The sequence below is a fragment of the Eumetopias jubatus genome, unplaced genomic scaffold (assembly GCF_037043125.1).
Source record: "Eumetopias jubatus isolate StellerSeaLion01/CBP00866 unplaced genomic scaffold, mEumJub1_p1.0 scaffold_3, whole genome shotgun sequence".
Lineage (NCBI taxonomy): Eukaryota > Metazoa > Chordata > Mammalia > Carnivora > Otariidae > Eumetopias > Eumetopias jubatus.
Window position 1 is genome coordinate 149,059,875 of NW_028274809.1, and position 17,217 is coordinate 149,077,091.

The 17,217-nt window shown below is 38.5% G+C and overlaps 1 protein-coding gene across 1 annotated transcript in view; it reads right to left on the reverse strand.

The window, feature by feature from the left end:
- The window catches only part of DIAPH3 (diaphanous related formin 3), a 482,025-nt gene that overhangs the window by 111,665 nt on the left and 353,143 nt on the right, over positions 1-17,217 (reverse strand). Inside the window, exons 25-26 of the mRNA XM_028105625.2 lie at positions 17,029-17,124; positions 16,482-16,541 (exon numbers count right to left, since the gene is read on the reverse strand). Coding sequence (XP_027961426.1) covers positions 16,482-16,541; positions 17,029-17,124 — 156 coding nt within the window. The remainder of the gene's footprint in view (positions 1-16,481; positions 16,542-17,028; positions 17,125-17,217) is intronic.

A 17,217-nucleotide genomic window follows, 5' to 3' on the forward strand; every position in this document is an offset into this window, starting at 1 on the left:
GTTTTTTAAATATTCTACTACTGATAGATAATTCCATGAGAAAACTCAAATATATTAATTTTTTTTTAAATATTTTATTTATTTGTCAGAAAGAGAGAGAGAGAGTGCACAAGCAGGGGGAGCGGCAGGCAGAGGGAGAAGCAGGCTCCCCACTGAGCAGGGAGCCTGATGCTATGTGATGTGATGCAGACTAGATCCCAGGACCCTGGGACAATGACCTGAGCCAAAGGCAGATGCTTAACTGACTGAGCCACCCAGGCGTCCCTCAAATATAGTGCCTACTTTCAGTGAATATATTTGATCCCAGGTGGCAGCTTAATTGGTTCAAATGTAGCAATCAACATAGACTAGATACCAAGCCATAGATTGTGATATAACTATTAATCAAATAGTCTAAATAAAAAGAGTGGGAGGTAAAAATTGTAAAGGAATAACAACTAGTCCAGTATCGAATTTTACTGAGGAAGAAACCTGGTAAGTGACGGACTTTAGAACACATACTTAGCAAGGAACCTATCTTTTCCCCCTTCCATAGAATAGAGTCAACATTTAAAAAGTAAGAACAGCTTCCATTTCATACTAACTCTTTCTCAATGTAAAACTATCTCAATATGTTGCAAATTTGGCCTTGGAAGACAGCACATATTTTTTTGAGAAAAATAAATGAGTAGTCTTCTAGGGAAACTTACACATTTAGTCACTTAATTCTAAACCCAACTCATCAACAGGAGAATCATGTGTTTGGGGTAACTATGAAGGATTTTTTCTGTGGTAATAGACTATGTATTTAAAAGTAGTCTATAGAGAAGTCACTCAATTTTATCATAAATTAAATCTAAACGTGTTTTAAGTTTGTGACTTGGAGAGTTCAACCCCCATTCATGTTTGTGAGCTATAAGTTGAGGACAAGATTCTATGGCAACAGTTCACCACAGTCCAGCAGTATTTCCTGATTAGTAGTAAATACCGCGGCACGATGGAGTGTACATCAGACCTAACAGTTGAGAGGCCCAGTCAGCTTTTCTAGCAGAATGCTCTTGTTGTGTCAGTTCAGAGAAGCTAGAAAGGCACTGGACTGACATCACATGACAACAAGGACAGACCGACCAAAGGCAGTTTAAGCAGGCGGCCGTCCACAACCCACTTGCTCTTTGATGTAGAATCCTGAGCAGACCTGTCATTCTAGCGCTTCTTACTGGAAGATCTAAGGGACCAATAAACTTTATAAAACTATAAAATGACACAATCTTTCATCTGACCTAAATTTTAGGATAGAATTCTAAGTTGTATCAAAATCTATTCTCAATATGAAAAATATCTGTGAACCAATAGAAAAATAGGCAACCCCACGCCCCCCCCAAAAAAACAAAAAACCAACAACAACAGTGAAGAGGCACTTCACACAGCAGGATATCCAAAAAGCCAACAAGCGTATGAAAAGGTGCTCAAGTTACCCAGGAGAAAAATGCAAATCAAAACCACAGTAAAATACCCTACCAGAGTTGTTGAAATGAAACTCTCAGCCACTGCTGATGGAAGTATAAATTGCTAGAATCATTTTGGAAGGGTGTTGTACAGTGTCTCCTAGAGCTGAATATATGTATACCCAAGGAAAGGGCAATTGCACTCCCAGGTATACACCTGACAGAGCCCAAAGACAGGCATGAGAATGTTCTTAGCAGGGCTATTTGTATCAGCGAAAATTAAGAAATAACATATCTAAATACAAAGGGGCAAAAATACCGTATACTCAGAGCGGAGTACAAAATAACAAGAATGAACAAATTACAAATTCACATAATGTGGATACAAAGCATATGATCCCGTTTGTAAAAAGAACAAAGACGAGTTGGTTGCTGTCACAGTGAGGGTGTGTGGGATACGAGGTTATGAACAGGAGCAAGAGGGGCTCCTGTGTTTCTAACAATATCATCTGTTGATCTGTGTGTTGGTTACACAGGTAAGTTCACTTTATGAACATTCATCAAGCCACACACTTGGGAATTGTGTACTTCCCTTATATTTATGTGACTCTCCAATATAAAGTCTAAAATGAGGGAAGAAGCAAAAGAGTATAAAGAAAGTTTAAACAAAATAAAACAAAACCTCCCAGTTCAGTGCTATCTATACATCACACCAAATACTTAAGTAAAACAGAGAGCGCTTTGCTGAGGCATGCATTTGTATATTTATAGTCTTTTGTTCCTGATTTTCAAACTGGAAATAGTGTTTGGTATTTGTAGAAAGAGGATAGTAACAGGGCTAAAGAAGATCTTACAGCAAAATGACAAAGATTCTAGATAGGGCTGGAGATCTGTTTAGAAGAGGAACATGTGATGAGCCATATGGGCCTAAAATGAGAAAAAAATCATTTACACCTTTCAGCACAGACAGGCACGGGGGCAGGGGCACAGACAACACTAGAAGGACAGCATACCAGCAGGATATAATCACTCATCACCAAAGAACAATTTTAAAAAATTATTCTCAAAAGCCTCCCTTTTATTGACTTTAAAACAAATACAGAGGAGACATGGAGTTCATTTTTAGGAAATATTAAATATTTCGACAACACAGTACCCAGAGTTACTAACTTTCCTTACCTCATTCCATGAATGAATATATTTATATCTTACTCTGGGCAGATCGTGTCTTTTTATGTTTAGAGGACAGAAGCGAATGGGGATCAGTGACTGAAGAGGTTAACAGGACAGAGAGTAACAGGCCATGTCCAGTTTCCAGCAAGTGAGGAGCAAACAGTGTCTAAGAAGTGATGAAAACCCGAGCCTTAGTAGAGGCAAAGCTACTGCCATGGGCGGCCACGGCGGCACAGGACCCATGAGCTCCCAGCAACGCCTTCCTCCGCCCTGCAAGACTGTCTCGGAGATCTCTGCACACACCCTGTCCTTCCTTTACTGGTATCTGCACATTCAAACATGGCGCGTCATCATCATTATTTAAGCAGCTGCCTGATGGCAGATCACAATGAATTTTAAAAGATCCTTTTCTCTTTTTTCTTCTCCTTTGGGACGGGGGGAATACTAAGGGAAAGATAGGAAAGTATGGTTTTTGGTTGTTTTTTTTTAACCCAGTGATAAAATACACTTTGAATTAAATAAAACCTAGTGCATGGTTTATCAAACATCAGCTTAAGAACTCCTCGGGCTAACTGTATTAATGAGAAATAATAAGAGGACTGATGATAAAAAGTTTCTTAGTTGTGTCTTATTTTATAGCCTTGAAGTTCTTGAGATTGAGTTATTGGCTTGTCAGGACTAAAATACAAGATGCTATTAACATTTTTAATGCTAAATCTAAACAGTATTTATTGGTTCATCTTTCAATATGGATATGTTGGTAAATGAGGATTTTGTTTTTATTTGCATATCATATTAGCACTTTTCTGCTGCATAAGTGTTTTAATGGGAAAAGTATGTACATATAATTTAACAAGCCTAATCATCATATTTCAAATAAAAAAAACCAGAATCTTTTAACCTTGAGGCTGTTAAAATGGACTAGGTGAAAGTAAATAAAATTGATATATGATGTAAATGGTGATGCACTTTTTTTCCCCCACTGTTTTCAATATTCCCTTATTTCATTATTCCTCTAGAAATCGGGCTTAGACAGCTCTTCTGACTAATTAACCAAAGGAGGTTTGACTAATAGAAGGAGACTGCAAGCATGATTAGTTAAATGATGATGTACATAGCACTTAATGATCATTATCATTTATTCTAATATCAGTGGTAATAAATGGTGAAACTGTTTAAGCCAAATGCTGTCACATCACAATAATGTACATCACAGCTAATGCTAATAATTTCTAATTTACTCGGGAATCGATGGGACATGTAGCTTTCTTAATCCACGTCAATGCTTTCTTCAATAAATTTATAGACCCTTTTAAAGTAAAAAATATTTAATATTTATCTTTTTACCTAGACTACATAACAGGTAGTCATACCACCATTTCCCTCCCCGAGGCACAAACAGTTCCAGTGTAATGTATGAAGACACTTATTTACAAAGATCCAATGACTATAATCAATGCTACTGTTTCAAAATACTGATCTCATTTCAGTCTCTTGCTTTCTACAGATTCACTGGGTCCAGGTTAGCCCTCAAGTTCTTACACAGCCCTGGAAGGCTACCTTTGTTCTAAGAAACAAACTAGAGTGGTACTTGATTTTCTGTTACTCATTTCCATCACTGTTTTCTCTCACGTTAAGAATTACAAGGGAAAGAAGATTCAGATATGCCCTACAAAATGGCTGGCCAATGTTATCTCCAGAACACACACAAAAAGGTGGGGAGAGTGTCCATTTTATGTGGAGAGACACATTCATTATCTTGAGCTAGAGGCACTAGACTACTGACTCTTCATCATACCCTATTACTCTTTAGGAATGTACTTTCAATTCTGGATCACATAAAAATGAAAAGCTGAGAGCTAGGACAGACAGAAGTTCCCTTTAGGTTCAGACACAATATTGGAAGAAGGAAAAGGAAAAAGGAAAAATACAATTGCAGTCAGCATCTTTTAGGAGAAAAGGATATTAGGTAACTAATGAATGAAAAGAAGAGATTTGGCTTCTGTTTGTATTTTAATGGGGACAAACTAAGTTACTCTTGGAGATGTCTTCCTATCTCGATTGCCTGCCTGATGCCCATTAAGACCTTTAATATTCCTAATTTTAAGGTTAACGGTTATTTTACAAAGAAATGCAAAAGGCCTCCAATGAAACAGCAATTCCTTGTCTCTGACTCTGCCTTATTCATGTTTCTCTTGCTATCTCCTGATTAATCAGTTTTAGACATTATTTACTGATTTCCTAGTATGATAGACCAAAGCTTAACTTCCTTACAGCTTGGTTGTCTCAAAAGAGCTGCTTACAACAAGGCTTCTCCTAGAACCAAGAGAGAGGTAGGGAGACAGAGCAACCAAGATGGAAGCCACCGTATCTTTCATAAACTAATCTCAGATGTGACGTACCATCAGTTCTGCTGTATTCAATTGGTTACAGACTAACTCTGGAAAATGTTTGTGGAGGTGGTACAGATTATATAAGGATACAAACACCAGGAGGCAGTAATCACTGGGGCCACCTTGGAGTCTGGCTACGACAGAGTTTATATTATTATGACTGTAAAATTACACACAAGGCTATGTCAAATTCAAGTAGTATACTACGATTATATATCCCTGTTTTCCCCCGGAGTTAAAATTGCCTCTTCTTTCTTCTTAGCACCAACCACTCTTCCCATACTTGTCCCAAAGTTTTATAATACAATTGTACACAAATATACAATTATACAACTGTAATTGTATACACTAATACAATTGTACACATGGCCAAACAGATCAGATTATCTTTAAGTTCTACATTTTTCTCCTGATCTTCCCCTAGAACTTTCTATGTTTTTGCTTCTCCAGATATGTACTATTTTCTTTCTGCTACTATAGTTTTCATATCTGAAAGATCTTTTGGTTTTTAAATTTTTTATACATACATCTTTAATATTTCAATGATCAAAAGAGGATGATATATACATTATGATTTAATATAGATTACTTATGATGCTATTACCTACATTTTCTCTGTCTACTAAGAGTTTGTGTTTTTTTTTTTTTCCTTCTTTTTTCATGTTGAATGCTTTCCTCAAATGTCAGCTGATGAATCCCTGGCTCAAATTAATATTTAAGAACAAACACTTTGAACGAGTGAATAGGTTTGTTAACTAGTGAATTTTTCCATGGGATGTTCTTATAGTAAGCTTGCGCTTTTTTGAGGGTAGGGAGCTGAAATGCTAGTATCTGAAGGCCTTTTCTCTGGACTGCTCATTATCTAGAGAGGAATATTCAGACATCTAGTTAGAATATAAGCTTCTCTCCTATGGTAGTAAAGACTAGGTGGTGGGATGGGGTCAGAAGAGGATTTTGCCAATCATTTCTCCTCTTTTCTCCCAAAGACCTTCCTCTATGTTCATGTAATCCCTGGTTTTGGTGGCGTACCTCAGCTCTGGCTTGTATTCTAATTCTAGAGCTTCCAGCACAATTTTTCCAAATAGCATACTTTTCATCTCCTGGAGGTGTGTAGGAAAGGCTGGGGTTGGGGGTGGTGGGGTAAGCGCAGCATAGTGGTTACAAGTCTGGATTTGGAGCCACCATGCCTAGCTGGAGGCTGAACCGCTCCCTTAAGATGCTTGCATTTTCAGCTCTATGCCCCCTTCCTCCCTGTCTGTGGTTCCCAAAACCTCATGTGGAGCTGTGAGGAGTAGATCAGTCTGTTCCTCACTGGGGCCCCCTACTGTTGGGGGTTAAATTGTGTCACCCCGAATTTATGTTGAAGTCCTAACACCTGGTATCTGTGAATGTCATCTTTGCAGATGTAAACAAGTTAAGATGAACTCAAACTTAATTAGTGTGGCTTTAACCAAATAATTAATGTCCTTCTAAGAAGGCCATGTGAAGAGACACACAGGGAGAAAGCCAGGTGAACACGGAGGCAGAGGTTCGAGTGACCCAGCTGCAAGCCAAGGAACATCAAGGGCTGTTGGCTACCACCTGAAGCATGGAGGAGAAAAAGGACAGATTCTCCCCCGGAGCCTCCAGAAAGAACCAACCTTGCCAACACCTTCAGATTTCTAGCTTCCAGACTGGTGACCGAGTAATTTTCTGTCGCTTTAAGTGCCCCTCGCCCTTTCATGGTAATGTGTCATGGTGGCCTTGGAAATGAATACACCTGGATTCCAGCTTTCTCTCCCTGCACCATTTTCTTCTCTATTGTCATTATATGTTGTTCCAGGTGAAAGATGTCTTGGTTTCAGAGGACTGGAGATTGGTATTTATTACTCTTTCTCTCAGTAGCTCTGTGGTGATTCCCAAGGCAAAAAGGGGGTTAAAACGTCTTTACTATCCTATTTTAAAACTAAAAACCTCTATAATCTTTTAATTTTTCCTTCTAAACTAGTTCATACCAATTAATGCACTTTAAGTGCAATATAGGGACTATTCATAGAAAGAAAATTAATTTCAATCTCTAATTAGTACACCCATTCTGCACACTACTGTCACTTTGCTCACGAATTTCTAATAACTTTCTAGTGACAAATGCATCACAGAAGGTAGGTGGACAAGGGGAAAGAATGAGGAGGAACTGACATTGAAGTTACTGAACATCTATCCCATTTGAAGTACTGTAGTAGAGTACTTTCCCATACTTTTACTAAATTTTCCTAACAGTTTATGAAACATGTAATTGCTCTATTTTACAATGGAGGAAGAGGACATTCAAAGGTTAAATAATCTGCTATCATCACCCTTTTAACAAGTCAAGAAGTCAAACCAACACCTGTCTGTCTCTAAATCCCAAGCCTGACTCCACGCTGTCTTTCAAGGTCCGACTGCTTGGCTAGATCATTTAAGCCTTCTATAAACAAAATTAAAAAATCTGGCTAGTTTTATGCTTTCACAAACAGTCAGTGAATAAGAACAACTACTGCTCTTTTTTAAGGTAACTGCTATGCGCCTGGCGGGCACTTTGCAAAAAGATTCATTTTTAATACAACTGTCTTGAAAACCGGTTTCTGTACCTGCCTATTCCACACTGACATTTAATGAGGACAAAGAAAATATAAAAATAAATCTCATGGTACCTTAGCAATACCTAGATGAGCACCAAGGGTTGTTTTCATAGGCAAGGATCTCAGACATGTAATACAGTGGACACGCGCCAGGAAGGAGACCAGCTACGTGAGGGTCGCCGCTCTCCACGCCTGTTAGAATGCCTGCCTCATACATAACACAGCACCCCAACAACGCTGAAACACACATCATGTAAGATATCCCAACACAGTTTCCGTTACCTTCCTAAGTAACCACCACACTCTTTTAAAGTATGAAATATCTTCTCTTAAAAAATGGGAGGACTCCGCTTGACTGGTGCTCGAAGCACGCTCAGACTGCCTTCCGCCACACTGAGCACTATGCTTACATCTGGAGAGGAACTTTCACAACTTTTAGGTTATTGGGAAACTAACCGCCCTTTGTCACAGGGCCTGGGAAGCACCCTGGCCCTTTTTCTTCTCTGTAGACTTTACAGACTGCTATCATTACATAAGTCATAGTCTCCCTGTTCAGCTGGACCATCGACGCAAACATGGTTTTGTCTCCCTGAGCAGTTACCTCTCACAGTTCATGTAGGACACGCACGTATCACACTCGCCTCTCTTTCCACTCAGAGACTTTCAGGAGGACACCTTTTATCTTAGTTCTCAGGAAAACATGTTATCAGGTGAGACCTCCAGATTCCCCCTTACTCAGTATTTGTATCCACTTCTCTCTGTACATCCTTCCTTTTCAATGACCAGGTTCTCCACACCTGTGCTCCCCCCATGCCATCCCCCAAGAACTCTATTCACCCCTGCCCTCCAGAGCTCCTCCCCTTCAGAATACAAAGACAGTAAAGCCAATGCCACACAAAAGGCAAAGAAACACAACCTACTCGTTACACCATGACTCGCTCTAGTTCCAGCTATTTCTAGCTATTTCTCCTCTCTTTCTCCTTTCACATTCAAGGCATTTAGAAAGAGGAGCCTAAACTCCTCCAACCAATGTTGTCTGGCTTCAGTTTCTACTATTCCATCAAAACTGCTCTTCCTGAGGTGAATAATGGCACCCGCGTTCTCAAGCCAATCTGTGTACAGGCGCTCCCCTATCCTTTCTTGCCTGCCCTTCCTAAAGCCTATGGTTTGCTGACTGCTTTTTCCCAGGCTCCTGTTTCCCTTGCCTGCTTCTTCCGAGTTGCAGAGCCCAGATGAGCCCGGCACACCACCCTGCCCAGAAGACCCAGTAAGACTAATGACCGGATCCGAGGCACAAATGATGCCTTCTCCTTCTTTTATCCTGGGGGAAGCTTCCCAGTAGCACCATTTCATTGAATCATAACTGTTTATCTTAAACAATTTATTTGTCATCATGACTGCAGATCTGCCAACCATTTGACATGTTTTCCACATTTGTGATTATGTCAATGCAACTTTAGTTCTCAAGTGACAAAGTGACAGTACAAGTGGCTTCCTTTTAAATACGTGTAAAAATATAACATGTGGAAAAAGAGAAAAGTAAAGTAATCAAACAACACAATCAGTAATTCTTCTTTAATCTTTCTGGGGGTTTGTGGGGTAAAATTTGATTAAATGAAGAGATCCTGTCGCCAGTAAAGAAAATATGCCCAAACACAACATCTAAAACTACAGGACAGAGTTCAAGGAGCTTCTAAAGTCTATCCACTGACTCCTTCTAAGCCTGTACTACGAGGAAAGGGAGAAATTTAGAGTGGGCCAGAAATTTTGAAAGATCATGTAATTATAGTCCACTACAGCACACAAACAGAACAAAAGACATATTAATCACAACAACTATTTCAGGGAGGTCAAGGACATTACTTTCCTTATGCAGTAGTCCTTTATCCCTTTTCACTCAATTTAGTTCCAGCCTTCAGCACACATTTGTGGATGCTCATTAAATGAAAGGCATTTGCTATTTCTTGCATAAATGTCCTTTTGAAACAACTTGAATTCCTCAGTGCTTGAGGATTTTTTTAACCTGTTCGTGCTTAAGAGCATATATGATAATGACTAAGCCAGAAGGTTGTCCCTGCCTTGACTATCAATTAGAAAGGCCTTTCCCTTCTGCCCACCGGGCATCCTTGCCTAGACAGGAGCCCTGCTGAGTCCATTCTTCCTTTTGCTTGACTACAGAGTAAATAGGAGAGACTGAGATTTGAATAAAATGTAAAATCACCCAAATTGTTTTACACTCCTGGCCTAGAAAAATCTCAATTTAAGTCTTTTTTGATAGCTACAGGTAGCATTTGATTCTGCTTGAAAGCTCCAGTGTAAGGTGTCAAAAACAATTGGTATTTTAATAGCTCTCTTTCTTTCTTAGGTATTTAGCAGCAGCAGTTCATCGGAAAGAGAACAAAAAATATTCCTAAGAACGTGAGCCAATGACATTTGGCAAAATCATATAATTTTACTTTATTATTCCCTAGGCTCTTTTCTACTTTAAATTAGGATACAAAGAAATAAAAATGGTAGTTGTCAACATTCACTTTGATAGATAAGGTTTTCTAAACAAGGAGTGGTTTCGTGTTGTCCTCATTGTTTTCAAACAAGCCTTAAGGCAGCTAGTGTTCAGTAGACACTATTGAAAACCTTACTAATTTCATAATTCTGCCTCAAGACAAATTCTTGTTGTTTGGGGGAAGGTAGCTTAAGAAATAAAGAGGACCCAAGACTGAGTGGATTAGGGAGGGCGGGGTGGTTATGTGTGAAGTTTTGATAGATCCACAACAGAAGCCTGTCTTGTGTTGCCTCCCTTATTTTGTGAGAAATATGCCAATTCAAAGATATCTAACTAGCTTCACATTTAATTCTGACTTCAAATCTTAGAGTAGCAGAGCAGCTGTGCCTGGCGGCAATACAATCTTATTTCTATAAAAATCTCTCAAAGCTCCATATATAAGTGGAAGAGTAAAAATAGATAATCAAATCCAAATTAAGGCTATTAAGAATTGATTTAGTGTAAAGATAATATAGCAAGATTTTGTTTAGGTTATGGATGTTCACTAAAAATGTGTAATACTTGTTTGCCTAAAATTTTGATGATGTTTTATCTTATTTTGTCACAGTTAAATAGTTTTATCATTAGGGGTTTTAATTGCATATAGTTTATAGAATTCTTTCTGATTACTCTATATCCATTTAACTGGAAAAAAAACCCCACTGTAGTACTTAATGAAAAGAGAACCTTCTAATGAAGATGTAATCAAATTGCAGGCAGATGTACCACAAGGTGTGGCTACACCGTTCATATTTGTGAAACCTTTGTTGGGAACACATAAGCGTCTACAGTGTGCAGAGGAAGAGATGTCGTGGAAGAGCGTAGGAAGTAAGGTATTCTGAAAAGCACTAGTCACTCAGTGGTATACCACCGAGTTGTAGAAACAAAGAAGCAAACAAAAGAGAGAAAATGAGGAAACTAAGTCCTTGAGAGTCTCCTTTCCACCTTCTTAATGTTGGCTCGACTATCATGGATTCTCCCCGATTTCTTCATCTTTCTTCTGCCTCTTGTTCGTTCACTTCGTTACCCACCTTTGTCCGTTCCTGAGGTGTAGCCCTTGATTTGCCATCCTCTAGATTTAAAGATTTTCCTTTAGAGAACTCATTAGCTTAAGTAGCATTCGCAATTCTCTAGGGCGGGGGGGGGGGGGTCTCTTAACCCACAGCTCTAGACCTGGCTTCTTCCCTCAAACTTTAAAAAGCTCTTTTATTCAAACTCCCAATCCCTTGCGGCCAATCCATGTCCGACATCTAGGGTGGCTATGAAGTCCTTTTGATTCTTTCCACTCTCCTACTTTGTCACTTCAGTACCAGAAAACCTGCTCAGACCTGTCATTTTCCTGCTTAAAAACCTCAACAGTCCAATTTCTGGGTCTGGCATCAGACTCTCCACATATTTCTTTCCTATTTGGTCCTTTATTTTTAACCAGACCATATGATTCACTAACACCTAAATATGGTACGATCTTTATAAAAACACGTTAATAAATATTTTGATTACCTTGACTTAAAAGGAAATCTTACTATTTTCCACAGACTATAGAAAATCTTCATATTTGGAAGGCACTGTGTTGAGTAAAGACACAAGATAATGCCCTGTACTCATTAGCAGAAGCTTTCCTTTGTTTTATTTACTGTTGTTAAACTCTGCTTGATTAAGCAAGGGAAAGAAATCTAATTAATAAGCAACCCTCCACTTCTAAAGAGTGAATAATCCAATCAAGATTGAACCGCATCCTCCCTAGTTGATATAACACCTTTTGAAGCACAGACCACTGATGATCAAATAGCTCCTTCCGTTGACAGATAACATTTTAGGGAGGAGATGAGAGGGGGTTAACAGTGTTCACAGCTGGAGCTTTAGCAATTAGCATATTAAATCCCACTTTATTTGGGTGACATCCAGCGACCTGATTTTGCTCAGGATAGTACATTAATTGTTCCATTTCAAACCTAAACATAAACATGTCTGTTCATTCAACACGTTCTTACTAAACATCCATGTGTCAGGCACCAATGCAACTAAGTGCTGAGGTTACAGCAGCATATAAATCAAATATCTTTTATCCCTTTGTCCCCACCTGATGGGGCCCATGACTAGTGGGGCAGACACTGAATACTGTATAGGAAATGACTGCTGCAAAATGGTAAAGCCATTGGGGTTACTAGAACATACAGTTTTACAGACTGGGGTCCACTGGAGATGCTCTGAGAAAGCGCACACATGCTGTTGCTCTTCCTTGGCTCACCCTTGCCCTTGGCCTTTTGGCCTCACTTCTACTCATCCCTCAAAATTCAGCCTGGATTTCAGGGTCCTTCTAGAAGTCAAGTCTGGATTGTCCTCACAAGGTCTGGATTGGTCTTCCACACCTGCAGGTATTCCCAAAACTTTGTGTGTTGCCTCTATGCTGGCATTAACCAAATGTATGGGAATTGTACTCATCTGTCCCAACTAGATGATGAACGCTTAGGGAGTATCTCTATATTTTCAATGCCTAGTAAGTGCTTAATCAATTTTGCTAAATTAATGAATGAATAAAGGTTTAGGGAGGAAAAATACTGGGCATTTAGTTTCTGCTGAGGCTGTAAAAGGCAAAGCAAAAGATAAAACAACCAATGGTTTTTTGCTTTTTTTTTTTTTAAAGATTTTTTATTTATTCATTTGTCAGAGAGAGAGAGAGAGCACAAGCAGAGGGAGAAGCAGGCTCCCTGCTGAGCAAGGAGCCAGATGCAGGACTCGATCCCAGGACCCCGGGATCATGACCTGAGCCAAAGGCAGATGCTTAACCGACTGAGCCACCCAGGCGTCCCAAAACGACCAATGGTTTTAACCAAAGTATTTTTGGCAGAGGTTTGGAGCACAGCATAAGGGCTGGATTACGGAGCATGTATAATTTCTGTGCTTCTGAAGCCCATAGCAGTTAGAACGCTTGAGGTCATCTTTTGCCAAAATATATACTGGGACATTTTAGCTCCAAGGTCTGAAGATACTCTACCAGGAGCTTCTAATTCTGAAATAAAAGATGATCTATGTTTGCAACTACATTTGTATCTGTGGGTATAATCTAAATCTGTACTTATAATCTATACAATCTATATGTTCCATGGTTGGCTAAAATTAATATAGATGTTTTAATACAGAGTTTATTTTTAATTTTTATTTTTTTTAAAGATTTTATTTATTTGTCAGAGAGAGCGAGTGAGTGAGCACAAGGAGGGGGAGGGGCAGGCTGAGGGAGAAGCAGGCTCCCCGCTAAGCAAAGAGCCTGACACGGGACTCAACCCAGGACCCTGGGATCATGACCTGAGCCAAAGGCAGATACTTAACTAACTGAGCCACCAAGGCATCCCTAATACAGAGTATATTAAAAGAAATAAAAAGTGGTCATAATTCCAGAAGATGACATATTCTTGGAAAAGAGTGCTACCTAGTGGTTAAATCTGGGAACAAGAGATAAGATACACCACAGGCTAGAAAACCTCTGAAAGGATGTATCTCAGTAGGTCACCCTTATGTCAAGAAGAGAAAAAAAAAAAGGGTACATAGATTGCTTATAGCACAAGGATGTTGAAAGGAACAGATGCTGATTCAAGCTGTGTATTCAGAGTACAACATGGCGGAGAGATTAAGAACTTGGAATCAGAAGTCAGCTCAAGTTCAAAACTTGGCACAGGACCATAAGCAAACTACCAGACCTGTTTAATCTTTAGTTATTTTCAACAATGAAATGGAGATAAAAATACTATCTGACAGGATTATTGTGAAGATGAAATAGGATGATATGTATAAAAATTCTGCATGGTGCTTGGTATTTAGTAAGCCAAATAACTCAGTAGATATTAGATTATTATTAATACTTAAATTATTTTACTTAGTTTAAAATAATTGTAGAAAATCTTGTAAGTCTTCAAAAAAAAAAAAAAAGGTTACGAGATAATATGAACCACTATAAGCATATAGAAAATGTCAGACATTAGTTTAAGTACATCAAAGCCAGATTAAAAAGTAAAATAGGTTCAAGTTACATTTTTTTTTAAAGATTTTATTTATTTATTTAACTGACAGAGAGAGAGAGAGAGAGAGAGAGAGACAGCGAGAGAGGGAACACAAGCAGGGGGAGTGGGAGAGGGAGAAGCAGGCTTCCTGCGGAGCAGAGAGCTCAATGCGGGGCTCGATCCCAGGACCCTGGGACCATGACCTGAGCCGAAGGCAGACGCTTAACCAACTGAGCCACCCAGGTGCCCCTCAAGTTACAGTTCATTCACATAGTTCACTTGAGTTGGAGGGTTAGCATTTTCAAAACAAAAAGCAATTTTTAGAAATAGCAAGATTACAAAATACTCTGAAATATCATCTTTTCCTAATAATAATCATGATCCTTGTTTCAATGACAATATTTTCCTTAAACAAATTCTGTACTTTTCAACATCTAATCTAATAAATCTATCTTTATATACAGAGTTCTTAAAGATTAACTGGTCATTTGAATTTTTCCCCACTTGGTTAGAAATATAAAAGGAAAACACAACAGATATATTGATAGAAAATAAGTGTCAAAAACACTGTAATCCACTACATTTATATTAGAAAAGAATTTGACCTTGATATCTCTTTTGGCTTGCTGTACAACCTATTAGTTTAATTATCACAATAGCCTTACAACTTCAGATAGTATATATCAACCTGAGTCAAGACAGAAATGCAAGGTTCATCTGCAGTGGACCAAAATAACCACAGTTTATAAGTAATCATACATGAGCTTTTGTAGACTGGACACTTTACTGACATTACAGGCAGAACAGGACTGGGTTCCCTAATGCCAGTACAGAAAATTATCTTAAATAATCTTCCTCTACATAATACCTAAATTAAGCATAGCATGGACATATGTATGCCACTATAATCGTTTCATGATCACTGTGTTGGCTGTGGGTCTTAAATGACACACAATGGGGGCTGCATTATTTTATATACTTTGTTACTAATAAAAAATAATTCAAAGTACCCATGTGTAATCAAAAAAAGAAATGTGATGGGAATCAGAACTGCATTATGGTTATATTTGTGTCACTAACTAGCTCTGTACTTTTGGGAGGGTTTGCAGCTTCTCTGAATTTCCATTTATTCATCTACAAAACAAAATAATCTCTAGGTCCAGGATAGCTCTATTCTCTAACCTTTTGCCATTATTTACTATGTCACAGGATCTCCAAATCATAAACCCAAAGTTAGGAAGTACTTAATTATCCACAATGAGTATCTGTGACATACTACCGTTCCTCTTTTCTGCTGTTAAAGTAGGGAAAGGCCAAACAATAACAAAAACATACTGTTGAAAAGACTACAAAGATCTATTTAAACATTTTTACCTTGAGCAATAAACATCTACCCATCTATTAAGATTAAGTACCCACATTCACTTCTTTTTCTTATTCACCTCATAGTTTTTTTTTTTTTTTTTGGCTACCCTAGAAATTTGACACAAATGTCTGTACTTAGCCACACATTAACACTTCCAGAACTTAACTCCTCCATATCCAAAACAACCCTTGAATGAAAATCTGTCAAGTATTTTTCCATTTATAAATCTGGCAAACTTTGATGACACTCTCACTCTGAATAAATGACAATGGCAATTGATAAATTTGCTTATGACTATGGAAGGTAAGCAGAACCCCATAATTCGTAACAGTGAGAGAAAGGGAACCAACGTAAATAAAACTCAGTCAGCATGAATCGGCACCTTGAAGAGAGGAGGGTGCCATGCAGGTGGCTGTGCAGGCGCTGGTTAGGGATTTTTGAAAGCAGTCAATCTCAGATAAATATCAGAAACTCAGTTAACCCACCTTTTTAGTGATCCTACTACATCCTTCCACGATAAGAGCACATGAAACTCATCTGTATTAATGATTTTGCCAAAATGCTGGTCACAGTATTTCAAACTGTACTGGCAAATATGGTAGAGTAAAATAGTTTAACAGCTTCACTACTTCAAGTCGTATCTTGATGTAAAGCAAGTCCACTATGTAAAATACTACTTTGAGAGCAAACTGTTTTTGAAAGGATACATTGGGCAACACTGATCAAAAATGTCTGAGATAATTTCGAATAATAATTTTAAAAATTCATCTGAGACCTGAAAGAAGAACCTTAGATACTACCTCAAGGCAATAATATAAGCATGGAATATTATGAATATACAATCTCAGGGCAATAGGTACATCCACACATTTCTACTCCTATAGTTATAACTAAACTTGAGAACCTTCACAGCAGCCTATTAAAATAATAGATCAACAGGATAAAAGTAGATAAGAAGAATGTGCAATTTATGAATATGGTTTATTACCATGGTTACAAACTTTCAGAACAGGCCTCTGAGCCATGGGACTGAGACTCTGCCGAATATCTGTTAAAAAAAAGAGAGAGAGAAAATTAATACAGAGGTCTGTTCACCTCAAGAAGTGTTAACAGTATTAGACTGTTTTCAAAGGTTAAATATGTCTGGACCCAAGCAATGCTTCAACACCCTGAAATACTTGAAGCAATGATGTTATGACTTTTACTTCCCATTTAGTTATGCTATTGTAAACTCCACTGGGATAAGGTGCATATGGTTCTTTAGATGAGACTTGTCACACTAATCAGGATTTTCTAGGTTCAGTGCTTTGGTCTGTTAATGTGCTACTGACATCGGCCAACTGGAATGCTTCTCTCTCTGACATCTGTCACGGCAAGGGAAGGATTAAGCAAACTCAGGAAACTTCTGAAGAGTTGTTGCCCAGAGCACTACATTCTTGACACATGACTTGAAAAGAATTAAAAGGAAAAAAGAAAAACGGTTGTTCTTTGTGATAGTTCCCTAGAAAGTAACATGAAACAACTATAATGTTCACCTTTTGGTTTTGGTGTCCTTTTTCTGCGGTCGCGGAAGGCAGCCCCCGACTGCAAAGCCTCCAGCAGACTATCCATCACTCCTGTCTCATCACCCTCTGTGAAAAGAGATGCAGGGAATTCCATCAGCCCTCAGGGTTACCATAGCAATGTCAAAGCATACACAGAAACTGGCGATGGTGATGGTGATG